Here is a 13,797-nt window from a genome sequence, read left to right as displayed (position 1 = left end):
TGTTTGGGACAGAAGTTGATTAGTCTTTTGTCACATTATACCTGGGAAAAATCTCTGACAACCTTATGGTTCAGGATGACTATTCTTTAAAAAGACTTGGGTGCCAGCATCTCACAGAGATGACTGTAGCCAAACCCTCCAACAAACAATGACTGCACTACAATGGTCAACAAATAACTGTATGGAGAAACTGACCTGTACCTTTAGACTAGCATGAGGAAGAAAAAGAGGAATAAATAAAGAAAGAGGAATAATAAACATTGCTATGTTGACCACTATTTGGAGAACTTTGGACAATGTAATCTGATCATAGTCATTTAATATTTCTGTTATTGCTGGAGGTTATAGGTATAAAAGGTGTAGCTGCCCTCATTACCATAAACCACCTGTGGACCTTTTTAGAGAGGGCTGCTTTGTGTACATTTGGACATGTTGTGAGTAGAATTTTATCATCATTAACAACTGTCAACTTAATACTTTGTTGTGCAATTTATGAGAGAACAGTGATTTAAGTTACCAAATTCATGTAAGAGATTACTTTGGTCCCCTTACCTGTACATGTCAGGTATATGAGTACATGTCAAAAGCAAGGCTGCCATTTTTGTTTGTTTGTTTTTACTGTATAGGAGCCACTCCCCTGGCCTGTCACCGTAAGCTACACACAAACAAATCATGAAGCAGTTACAATGAATGCAAAATTGACATTTCTGTATTACTATAGTATAAGCTCAGTAATTCACCGCATGACAAAAGCAGACAAGAGCAAGACTAGCCTGAGCACTGTCCTTGGTGCTGAAGATACCCACGTGAGGTCTTTTCACACTAAGGCATTTATTTAGCGCGATTAATTGGCACCACAAATAAAGGCATCACAATCACACAGGCTGCTTGGTCCTCTGCCTCCTCAAATGCAGCAAGTGCATCCCCAACAGGACCTCAAACTGTCCCACCAACATCATAGAAAATATGTCTGCAACTGGCCATGGTGGAGCTTCAGCTTCTGTAAATTTGTGAGTAAGTATCTCTTTTGTGTTCTATATTCATGTTGCTCTGTGTGTCAAAAGGCCAGTCAGTCCAAACTCTAAACAACGTCTATAATGTCTAACCCCTGAAATGACAAATCAAGGCAGAGAACAAAGATTCTAAAACAATAACAGCAAAAGTCCAGCAAACTAACTGCATTCAGGAATTAGCTTCCACAGCTGCACTGAGTTCTTGATGGGTGTTATCAGTGTACTGTTAGCCTTGTATAGTGCCAAGCACTCTACTATTCATTTGTGGGGCATTGAGTCGTAGGGCTTTCTTGTAGTCAATCAGGTATTGCTCAGGTTGGTCTGTCTAGTCTTAGAGTCTTGGTTGATTGCTCTGTTGACCAGTAGCTGCTGTGCTTTGCCCCCCTGGTGCAGCTAAGCTGCTATGATGCCTGAGAGGAGCGTCCATGTTGTGGAGAGGTAGGTTATCAGCTGGTAGTTCAAAGGTGTCCTGAACCTTCATGATCAGGATTGTCCTGCTGTGTGTTAGCCAGCTGGGATGAGTGCCTGTTGTTAGCAGCTCACTTATTTGTGCTGCCAGGCTATCATGAAGCACTGTTAGCTTCTACAGCCTGTTGCAGTGGATCATGTCAGGTCCTGATGCTGCCCAGCTTTTCATGCCTGAGACTCATTGTTGGATGTCTGGCTTTGTGATGTTAACTGGTTTTTATTCTCTGAGGTTGGTGTGGCCTGCTCTTAGATCCACCAGCCACTTAGCATCAGTGTTGTGTGATGTGTTAGCTGACTAATGTCCCTCCAGGCTTTCTTTATCTTGTCTTCCAACCTTCCTCATTCATGGGGGAACTCTCTGCATGTTGCATTCTTGAGTAGTATCCCCAGGATTACTATTGCAGTGGCGTAGACAAATTCACTGCGTTTCCATGATGGTGGTAGTGGGGATAGTGAGTTGAGCTGTGTTAACATCTGCAAGTATCTCTCTCTGATGGGACTTTGTCAATGAGCCATGGAAGTCGCATCCGTGGGTTGACTTTGTTTAGTCTGGCCACAATTTTCATCATAAGCTCAGTAGATACAGCTGTCATGACTGTTGGTGGGGTATTATCTACATCTTTAGCACTGCTCTCCTCTACTGGGTCAGCTCAGCTGAATCATCTTTCCAAAGTGCCTGAGGGTGTTGCTGAAGGACTCATACGCTCCAGGGCTGCGTGAGCAGTGGAAGAAAGAAAGCCTTGCTGCACATTAAGCCAAAATATGTCTTCACTTGTGTTGCTTGCTTGCATAATGCAGGGATTTTGGCCTGAGTGTCATCCCTCATTGTGCTGTTTTGCTCCAAAGTCTCTCCAGGAGCCCTGTGTATGCAGCGACAACTCTGGAAATAGCAAGACTGTGGGCAAGACTGGAACAACTGTTTGCATTTTGTAGAGTCTATAATGACAACAGAAACTCCCCAAACAAAGTTCAATGTGTCTGCCATGAGTCTCCCTTCCCTTGCTACCTCCTGAAAAACAAGGTTGCTGCAGTGGACATTAAGAGTTTTCTGGACTCTGCTTTTAGACAATATCCTTGCACACATTTCAGAGGAAAGTTTAAACAGAAATGATGCATAAAAACAGTATTTCTGCTGATGAGTCACATGCATTGTAAAATTGAAGAGCAGTGTGTGTGTGTGCTGAACATACCTGAGGTCTTCTGCTCCTACAAGCCTCCTCTAGGTTTTTGTGCCAGATGATGGCTGAAAACCTGGATCCTGTCTGGAACTTGTAAACATTGCCTGTGAAGTGACACAAGTTGCTCTGTGTGATTATCTGAATTGAAATGAATGAGGGGAAAAGAAAAAATCAGGAGCTTTGTTGATGGTGTGAAGCTGACCTTTGTCTGGATCATTGAGCTGGAAGATGTTGGGTCTGGCTGGGTCATCTGGCAGCACCACCATCCATCCAGTCACACACACTTTCTTACAGGGGTTGGACTTATACTGTGGCATACACAGGATTACAAAGGGTCTGAATCACAGATGTGAAAACTAAACTAAATAAGCACAGTTTTAAAAAAGGTGTAAAATGTGTTTCTCCACTTCATATTTTGGATTTTTTTTTTTTTTTTTTTTTACAGGACAGGAATCTTAGATTTACAATATTTCTTTAATTTGGGGTTATGCCATAACAATGGATCCTAAGAAGTAGAGATGATAATAATAATTAAAATTATCTATATCTATCTATATATATGTATATATATATAGATAGATATATATATATGTATATATATAGATAGATAGATAATTTCTTCAATAGATATAGATATAGATATAACACCACTGATAGGTGAAGTGAATAACATCGTTACAATACAATGTTCTGCTGAGAAAAGTCTGGTCCTGACATTCATCTGGATGTTACTTAAACATTGTTAAAGACCAAAATGATCAATGTTATTCACTTCACCTGTCAGTGGTTTCATGTTGTGGCTGATCGGTGCATTTACAGACTACAAAACACAATTAGAAGGAAAATGAGGAAAATGTATTTATTATACAAGACTCAAACTGATTACATTATGATAGAGCTGCAAATAAATCCAACAGGACTGTAGGAGGAATAGAAAAAATGTGAATGCATTATTTGATTTTGTTACTGTCAGCGTTTATTATTACAGATATTATGTTAATAAATATTTAGTTTGAAAAAAGACAACATGAAGTAAGTTGGAGAAAAACTCTTTTCAGACTTTTAGCAAAGACATCTTCACTCCTAACCCTCTGATCACTATCATAGTTAATACAGAATTAAAACATGATGTTGCACAGTCTCCTTTTCAGGAGTGACCTAAAGTGAAACTTTCGCTGTCACTGGTGAATGAAACAGTGTGCACAACTACAGTGTTGTGTTGTAATATACCCCATATTACAATATGACCTGATAATGTTCGATACACTCAACTCTATGGTGACACCAAAGAGTGAAGGGCGTACAAACTGAGTGTGAGGGTTTATCACAGGTAAATAATGAGCCAGGATTTCAGAACTCATTTCATAAGCTTATGTTTACATTACAAAGTCTAAATAGTCTATTGTTTTTTAAGGATCAAACTTACATGTTTCCTCTCAGAAGCCCTCAGTGCTTTTGCCCCATAGAATGTCAGTGTTGATCCAGACAAACTGATCCAAAATCTGGTCCATGATGACAACTGCAAGAGAGCAAATAATAGATATGCTGAAAACAAGTCACTCTCATCATATAATTCCTTTCCAGGGACAGCAAAGCTTAAACCACAGTGAAAAAGAAAATGACCTTACCTTGGGTTTTCGTCCCTCCTTCAGCAGTGTTTTCCTTCGCAGGGGTCCTTCAATGGTCACACTGCCGGCCTCACTGCATCCATAGCAGGAGTTGGCAGCAGAGGAGCTAAGGGTGTTGCAAGTGGCAGATTTAATCGTAAAACGCTATGGGGAACTGAAACAGATTTCAGCTCAGTATTCAGAGACTAGTGTGTGTGTGTGTGTGTGTTTGACACAATATGGTGCTGTGTAAGGACAGTTCAACAGTGTGCAGGTTTTTACTTTAACCAAACTGATTTCGCTGATTAGTATACAGTAACAGGAATTAGTCTTTTGAGTGCCTGTTTATTAAAATCACACCCTACGCTGATTTAATTTTATTTAAAAAGTAGTTACTGGCAAAGCACTGTGTATTTCTGGGCCACTTGGGTGGTGTATATTTTACTTATTTGCATGAGCTACAATAGAGTTTGAAAGTAGGAAATGTACTTACTACTGTATGTTCAACAATGATATGGATAGAAATCTATTGAACAACAGTCTAAATTCTCAGCTGACTGTAGCTCCAGTCAGTGCTACTATTGTCCCTGTGATGATGTGATATTTGACAGTTTGTAAAGCTTTTTCAAGTAAATGCAATGTACCCAAAGTGGAATGCGATCTTTATAGTGTGTTCACGTCATAGTGTTTGACAATGACAGTGAATAAATCTTCTTACAGACACAGCATGCAAGAGCTTCTCTTTTTGTTAGATGAATAAGACAGACACAAGATAAACATAAAGCACTGTCACAAACTGTAGCAGTGAAGTAGGTCTAAGACATGGTCTGATCTGATTAAAGTCACTTATTGTCAGTAACCCCACCACTGGGGTTATTATGTCATTCATAAAAAATATCAAGACATTTTTTCTAATCTTAGAGCCTTAACCCATATTCACACTGTAGCAGAAAAAGCCCTTACCCTTGCCCTCACACACACACACACACACACACACACAAACATGTGATGTGCTGTGTGTGGACCCATGCTGTATAGAAAGTTCAAACTGACCCTGAGCCCTGGCTATTGACACTTGCTATATTTTTGGTATAGACTGCAAGTGGCACTGTAGCACTGTGTATGAAAACCTGTCACAGCACCCAGTCCTGTGAGTGTCTGAGACTGTGAGCTGTTAAAAAAATCAATCCATTTCTATTTTACTGTTCACAGCATCAACATATCTTCCCAGGATCAGTGTTACTCTGGACAATCTATGGAACCCGCAGCCAACAGCCTCCATTCAAAGTATTTTCTCCAGAAGAAATCACTCCAATGAAAACTTTTTGTGCTCTGTCAATAGTTTGGTCATATTATCTGCTTTAGATATTTTGAATTTTATTTCTTTTTTTGGTCATTTGGTGAAGTGACCCCTTAGTGGTTTTGGAGACTATTATATTACAAAATGCAGTCAATGTACCTGTAGCTAGAAAAGCCTTCCTTTTTAAGTATGTGGAAAATACAGCCCACAGACAAATGTTATAAGTTATGAAAGCAGAGCTAAAAATTAAACCTGACTTCCAGCAGCATGCAGTGAGGGGATGACATAAGAGCAAACACAATCGAGTAGAGCTAACCTTTATTCTCCAATAAAGATGAATTAAGTCTTATTTAAAGTGATATTGACTCCTGTTCTCCCGTTTCACTGTACCTGTAAACATAGCTGCGGCTCCGGGGGGAGTTGCGAAGTGGGACCCTCCAGTTGGGGCCCAGTGTTGCGTACATACGGCCCCTGTTTGTCACACATTGTCACAGTCAGTCTGATAGGCTCTGGGATTGGTTTTGTAGTAAGCGTTATTATTATTTCCCACATGTAAGTACAAGCATGTGTGCCTCTGAGTTTTTATATAAAGTTATATTTTTAAATATTTTTGCTTGGACAAACATAGACAGTATGATTAACTTGACATAGGATGTTAGCAACATTCAAATACACTGATATCATATGTATAATAAATATGCTGCAGGAACAGAACAAATTGGTAATTGGTGACACAGAAGTACATTTCTAAAACAGAGTGAAATAAAGTTCATATGATAAATCTGATGGTCCTCTATATTTTCTTACTGTCAACAAATCAATGTGCAGACCCAAACCAACAATAACTGTATCATATTAACAAGTAGTGTTTGTATACCCAAAGCCTGACATATTAATGTTATTCCTCCATGCCATAGCGCTCCAACAACTATTACAAATGAAAAAGAAACTCTGTGACCAGTTTTTCAAGATGTCATCTTCAGTAGGAACCAGGGAACTTGGAGCTGAGACACAGACAGAGTAGGGCAGTCAGAGAGTATTAAGAGATTAACTAACACATTGCTGGTGGTGGTCTTCCCATGGGATTTGATGACAAAGAGAAAAATATAGAATAGCCCCAGCTTCACTATTTAACAAATCCTTACTGTGGGCTCATTATCACTTTGAAATTGATTGTTTGTTGTTTTTACTGGAACGAAAGTGTGAGGAAGCAGTTTTTCTGTCCTCAACTTATCTGTCCTTTAAAGTAGCTATTTGTAAGTTTTGTTACATAGTGTTAGCATTAACAGCTGTTTACTTACCAGACAAAACATCACAAGTTTAGCATCAACCTTCATTCCTTTCCTCACCCTAACCTGTTGTTTCTCTACCAGCAGTGGAGAGCAATGGCAATGTTTTCCTTCCGGTTCACTTCAAAGTTAGCATACCAGCCAGCTGGCCCCAGTCTGGCAGCACTGCCCAGAGGGTGCGTTCTAACCTCTTGTATTGTACAACAATGACTGAAGCTCTTAGCAAGGGACCATCACCACCTCTTGCTCCCCGCAAGATACCACGTTCAGCAGCAGAGGAAACTTACAAATAGCCCCTTTAAACAGTTAAATGACTTGAATGCTGTAAGAATACTTGATTTTTCATTTCAAAGTGATTAAAACCCCTGAGGATGAAATGATATGTTATATATGATGGCTGGCTCTCACCTCTCCATTCCAGGTGACAGTTCCTCCCCAAAAGAGCTCTCACTGCTGCCTAATGGGAAAAATAAAGATGACAAAGGCAGGTCTATTCTTTGATGTCAAAGATATAATGGATCAGCAGTGCAATTATATTTGTCATGCACATAATGTCACTACATTTCATAGTACTCAACAGAAAAATGATATATTATTCACTATATACATACCTAATGACAGGCCATTGGACACAGATGTACTGTGTGGATCATTTCTGACAGGACTCTGAGATTCTAAGAAGCTGTCATCCAGTAGGTGCCGTGCTTTCTCTATGGGAAACGTGGCACTCCTGCTCTCTGACATGCCATACTGACACATCATACTGCGGACACAGATCAACCAAAAGATGAAAACAAAAATATACAGATGCATCTCCCACTCATAGGGAAATTTTCCATTAAGACTCAGATGTTTTCCAACCTGAGTCTTGCTTCTTTTCCTAAAACGTTTCATATCATATTATCTTTTATCTATTATCTTACTAATGCTCAGCATGTGTCAGTAGATGTTCATAATAAGTGTTGCTTAACTATGTTTTATTGCTTTCTGTTGCTTGCATGGCTACATTTTCCAAATACTGCTGCTGTATTAGTGTACTACTGTTTTGCTGTTTCCTGTTGCTTTGCATGGCATCTGCACTGTCTTGAGAATATTTATTTTGTCGCCATTGCTGTCTTTATGGTGTCCTGTTGTCCTTAAAATTAAAGATTTTATGTACATGTATGGTCACTTTAAAATATATATGAAATATTATTCATGATTAGAGATTGATTGAATTTAGAGATTGAAATAAAAAACAGTGAAATGACTACTTAGAATGTGCTCTACCTGAATAAACTATTTCATTAAAATGTTGCCTTTACGTACACATGGTAGTAGTAGTAATTAAGTAATATATAAAACTACAACAGTGACAGGGTTCATTCTGCATAATATAATGCGATGCATAATCTGCTGATGTGACTATTTTTTTGTTTGTGGGGCACAACAAAGCTGTTACAGTGTTACAGTCAGTCAGTATTTTTTAGGCACTCAGGTGTAGTCTTACTGTGCTTTGTCATGCACTGTCGTTTTTCTCCCTTTTACTACTGTGGAGTGGTTTACCTCACTGGAGTCTGCATCCTCTTGATGGAAAGGTGTGCATACTTGTAAAATAGTAAAGTATATGGTATAGTTAACACTGTTATGTAGTTCTTCTCTGTATCAGTGACTAACTGATACTAAGCCTGAAATTTTAAAATTGAATTTCAGTGCTTAAATCCATTAATTCAATGCATAAACACACAGTTTTTGTTTGTTTGTTTGCTTTGTTTTGTTTTGTTTTTTCAGTTTTAGGGTGCTGATAATGATGGCTGCAACATCCTACTTAACACTAAATAGAATTAGCAGGTTATGCTTTTATATAAATTTAGATTAGGTTTTATTTTTTAAATGAATCAAATCCTGAGTCTAAGTTTTGGAAAGATTTTATCAGACTCACTTGTTTCCCAGGCTATGGCTCTTCCTGTGATGGGAGGGGGGAGGGGTGGGAATATGTACCCCCACAGAAGCGTCAGGGCATGTAGGCCGTCGGTTATACCTCAGAGAGGCAGATACTTCAGATAGACCTGAAACATAGTAAACATGTTGTCATGGCTACTGTAACTGTAATTCAGCTTTTTCATTGTAGCTGGTATGTGTAATTACATAAGAGATTACTTATTATTCATTATGCAGTTGATTGGTGGCATGCTACTTTTCAAAATCCTATTTTTGCTCTCCTTACTTTCATTGTTTCAGGTTGATTTTCTTCCTGAAATTTCTCTGAACAGTTTCCTCTTACTGTGCAAACACGAGAGTCCAGATGAAAGAAGAGAGGAGTTGATAAATATGCTGCTATAACAATTTGAGTGTCTTCTATTATTGTTATCATTATTAAATTTGGAACCAATGCCTTGATTGAATGTAGTGACTATCTTCATCCTTTGTGTGAATGTGTAATAGGTCTGCCTTTTGGCAGGACTGTGTTAGACTGGTGAACTGATGCAGGTGACTTGATGCATTACGTGCCTGTGGAATCTCTGAGTCACTCTGTTCCCTACCACTGGAAACCAACTGTGGCCATTCAAACAGCTATACGTGACCAATTCGGTCCCAGCAGGGCAGTCTGTGTTCAAACTGTTCAGACTGGAACATATCAATCTTGTCTGACGTTATTTTGTGGTACTAAGTGCTATGAGTCTTGGGAGTCTTATGAAAAGTAGGAGCTGCTGCATTAGGAAAAGCTTAAACTCTGCAGAGGACATACAGACAGCTGTATGTGATTATGCCTGTTCTGAAACACTGATATATTTCCACTGATGATATGCAATGGAATTTGGTCAAATTAGAATCATTCTTACAAACAAGAATTTTTTTCTCATCTACCATTTTGTAATCATGAATAATAATGGCAAAGTCAGAATGAAAGGAAACCATATAATGTGGCAGGATAATGTGATCCCTATGGGATAGAGGCTGCCTTAATGTGCCTTAATTACTCTAGTATTAGCTTGTAAAAACACATGTGGTTTGGGACACTGTAGCTTGCTATGTAGAGAACTGCATACTTAGCAAAAATAATGCAAAATAGGATAGGAGAATTATTCTCTCTGCCCACATAGAGAATTGTCAAAAATCATTTAGATAACAATTTAAAAGTTCAAAGTTTACAAACTTTATAATACCACTTTTTCAGAAACCTTCTTTACATGTTATTTATTCATCATAATTTGTTTTGAGGAAATGATTGTATGAAGTAAGAGGTGTAAACACAACTTGCAGTAATTTCTGGAAAAAGTCTGAATGCATCAAAACATGTAACACTGAATTTTTTTGGGAACGATGAGATAGGTAACATTTCTTGGGATTTGTTCCCATGAGGCTACAAGGTCAAATCTCATTCTGTGGTAACACTATAGAAGCGTTCAAAAGTTTGTTTTATGAATAAGACACCATGTGGAAAATGATGATAAAATAACTATCCCAGCACAGTTTCATTTACAGAGAACAGAGTGGTTTCAACAGTAGTTCCAAGTTGAATCCACCTTTTTGAATCTTGTATGGCAAAAAAATATTTATGTTGTTGAGGTGGCATGGCTCTGTGGTTGGTAGTGTTTGTGGGTTTGTCCACCACTTTAGTCTAAACTGAATTGTCACAACTTCTGGATGGATTAAGACATTTAGTACAGATGGTGGTACTCAGAGGATACTTCCTAATGACTTTGGTGACCCCCTAACTTCTATTATAATGCCACCACGAAATTGACATTTATGGTTTTGAGTGTAATGTCTGTAACTGTTACATGGACTGCCATGAAGTTTGGTTCTTATATTCATGTTCCCCTCAGGAAAAACTGTAAAAACCTTGATGATCCTCCAACTTTTCATCTAGACCCAGTACCAGGTCAAATTTAGTATTTAGCTCAAAGCACTACTGTACCTAATCACAGCCTCACAGAGCTGCTAACATGGCTTTAGACTCTAAATCTTATTTTGTAATTGCCACTTTGACTTTGAGTCTGATGTTGTGTATTAGATTCTGATTTGTTTGTTCTTTTGCGCAGACATGCCACACTGCATTTGACTGCACTGTTTGTGTATGCAACAAATAAAACCTATCTATACAGACTTTTTAAAGATACACCCCTCCAACACATCTCTACAATCACAAAAAAAGACGTGTGTTTCTACAGGACAACCAACCTAGTAAAATGTCCAAGTTAAAATTTTTTGCATATCATTATTATTACTTGATGGAGTTATGAATCAAGCACCTCCAGTATTTAAATCAAGCAGCCCATAAAAACTAAGGTGTACAAAGTAGGCTACAGCTGTTACCTTCATGCCATTAAAAGGAGTATAGATCTAAACTGAATTTGTCAGTTTTAGTTATTGTTAATCTTTCATTGCAAATGTTAAAGCTAAAACTAATTAGATACAATAAGGGATGTGAGAGGGTTAAGATTCAATAAGTGGTTTTGATATGATACCATCAAATATGATACCAATACCATACAGACATGTGAAGGTCTGGACCCTGATGACCTTAACAACTATCGAGTGATCTCCAACCTTTACTGAGCAAAATCTGGAAAGAGCAGTGGCCACCCAACTCCATCAACATATGTCCAACCATGAGCTCTAAGAACCACCGCAGTAAAACTGCTCTCATCAAAATAACTAATGACGTTCTCACTGCTACTGCTGACTCCATCCTATTTAGCCTCCTCCTCCTGGACATTTCTGCAGCCTCTGATACTGTTTCCCACACCATCCTCCTCACCTGCCTATCCAATTACCTTGGCCTCACTGGTTCAGCACTCTCCTGGTTTCAGTCTTTCCTCTCTAACTGAAAAGAGTTTGTCACCATGCAAGATTCCTGCTCCACCCCTGCCCAGGTCATCCACAGTGTGCCTCAAGGCTGTGTGCTTGGGCGCCTTCTTTTTACCATCTACATGCTCCACCTTGGTCAGATCATCTGCCATCATGGTCTCTGTTTCCATTCTTATGCTGATGACACACAGCTTTATCTCAGCACCAAACCCTCCACCCAGCTCCCCCCACAATCACTTGTCAACTGTCTGCATGAAGTTAAAATCTGGATGTCATCTAACCTATTCAAGCTCATCAGTAATAAAACAGAGCTCATGGTTGAGGCTGGAGATCTACTCATTGATAATGACAGCTGCCCCAACTCCCCATCCCTGGAAATCCACAACCTGGGTGTCTTTCTGGACTCCACTCTTTGATTCCTGGCCCATATCAAGTCTGTTACCAAATCAGCAATTTTCCACCTAAAAACATCTCCCCACTTCAGCCATCACTCACTGACTCTGTAGAAGAGACCCTCATCCGTGCCTTCATTACCACCCAACTGGATTACAGCAATGGGGTCCTGATTGGGATTTCCAGCAAAGCCCTGACCAGGCTCCAGTATGTCCAGAACTCAGCTGCTGGGCGTCTTACATGCACAAAGCCCTGGCAGCACATCACCCCACCCTCATCCATCTCCACTGACTCCTGGTTAAGTCATGCATCAGGAATAAAAGAATCTTTTCCTCACCAAAAAGTTCCTCAATCCTGGCCCCTCAATACCTGTCTGACCTCCTTCACACGTACACACAGTCCCGGATGCTGCAATCCTCACACCACCGTACCTTTGGGGACAGAGCCTTCAGTGTGGCAGCCCCCACCTTCTGGAACTTGCTCCCTTCCAAGCTCTGCAATGCCCCATCTCTGGACTCTTTCAAGAAATTCCTCAAAATTCACCTCCAACAAGGCCTACAGCCTTCTTGTTTATTTGTCGTGTCCCGTGTCCTGTTTTTTTTTTTTTTTTTTTGGTTGTTTTTTTCATTTTCTTCTTAGGTTTCTTGAAAGGCGCTATATAAGTTATTATTGTTATTGTTATTGTTATTGTTATTATTATGTGAAATCCTAAGAAGGTATAGAAATGCAACAACTGCAGATGCTCCATGTAAAGGCTCACTGAATGGTATGAATCATATGCTATGACTCTTTCAGTCACCATCTTAACCCAACTGAACAATTATGGAAGAATTTGAAGTGAAGTGCTGGCCAGTACTCTCTACCACCATCATCAAAACACCACATATGGGAATATTCTTCGAAAAAATGCTATCATCCCTCCAGTAAGTTCCACACACGTGGAGAATTTATGACCAGGAGCACTGAAGCTCAAGGCTGAAGGCTCAACAACACCAACAGTTGGTTTTTAGTTTTATCTGTCATCCATCTGTATTTTAGGTAACTATATGTTGGTTTTTGCTTAATCCATGTGCATATAATTATTTTCATACAGCCAATGGAAGGCTGAAATGCAAACAAGGTAGGACTGGCAGATTTAACACAGCAGGGAAAAACAGGACAGCCTGTGATCTCACAACAACAATTGCACATGTCCAAAAAACCTATATTCCAGGTGATTGATGTAATCTCTAAGGACAAGTCTGTGCTTACTCAGCTACTGGAACTGCTGCTAAGACATTACAAAACAGCTTGGGTGAATTAGCCAGATTGTGGTCTGAAACTTTAGTCACGAGGAGCTCAGTCACAAGCTTCCCAAAATAGATGATTGATGATGGCTCCTCAGAATATTAGCTCATTTGAATGAGATAATATTCTCAGGATGGCCAGAACACAGCACTACCATTTAAGGGGTTTTCTCCCTGTTTACATATAAATGGCTGGAGTGATGAGTGAAATAGATAAGATAAGATGAGATAAGATGAGATGAGATACAATAAGGTAAGATGAGATAAGATAAGATAAGACAGACAGTAGCAAGAGACAAGAGTGACAAAAATAGAAAAATATAATATTAAAAAAGGCACAGAAGGGTAAAAAATTAAAGTGCAGCAATCAGCATTAAAAGTCTCTGTAATATCTGTATCATGTCACTCTTGTTCTTGCACGTGTTCTGCTTAGTCCACCATGCCATCTTGTTGTACATGGAGAGAGTGA

The 13,797-nt window shown here is 39.2% G+C and overlaps 1 protein-coding gene across 6 annotated transcripts in view; it reads right to left on the bottom strand.

Annotated features, from left to right (window-relative positions):
* Window positions 1-13,797, bottom strand: part of LOC108900739 (ras-specific guanine nucleotide-releasing factor RalGPS1) — a 109,957-nt gene that overhangs the window by 7,211 nt on the left and 88,949 nt on the right. For 5 of the 6 annotated variants that reach the window (XM_051072706.1, XM_051072702.1, XM_051072704.1 and 2 more), the window contains 8 exons: window positions 8,777-8,903; window positions 7,467-7,618; window positions 7,264-7,312; window positions 5,957-6,037; window positions 4,288-4,393; window positions 4,086-4,178; window positions 2,862-2,967; window positions 2,672-2,763 (listed from right to left, as the gene is read on the bottom strand). In XM_051072706.1, coding sequence (XP_050928663.1) covers window positions 2,672-2,763; window positions 2,862-2,967; window positions 4,086-4,178; window positions 4,288-4,393; window positions 5,957-6,037; window positions 7,264-7,312; window positions 7,467-7,618; window positions 8,777-8,903 — 806 coding nt within the window. Of the gene's footprint in view, window positions 1-2,671; window positions 2,764-2,861; window positions 2,968-4,085; window positions 4,179-4,287; window positions 4,394-5,956; window positions 6,038-7,263; window positions 7,313-7,466; window positions 7,619-8,776; window positions 8,904-13,797 lie in introns of those variants that run through there. The other variant, XM_051072707.1, reaches the window with a different exon arrangement.

The sequence above is a fragment of the Lates calcarifer genome, linkage group LG9, assembly GCF_001640805.2.
Source record: "Lates calcarifer isolate ASB-BC8 linkage group LG9, TLL_Latcal_v3, whole genome shotgun sequence".
Classification (NCBI taxonomy): Eukaryota; Metazoa; Chordata; class Actinopteri; family Centropomidae; genus Lates; species Lates calcarifer.
This window is presented reverse-complemented; position numbering and strand designations above follow the sequence as displayed.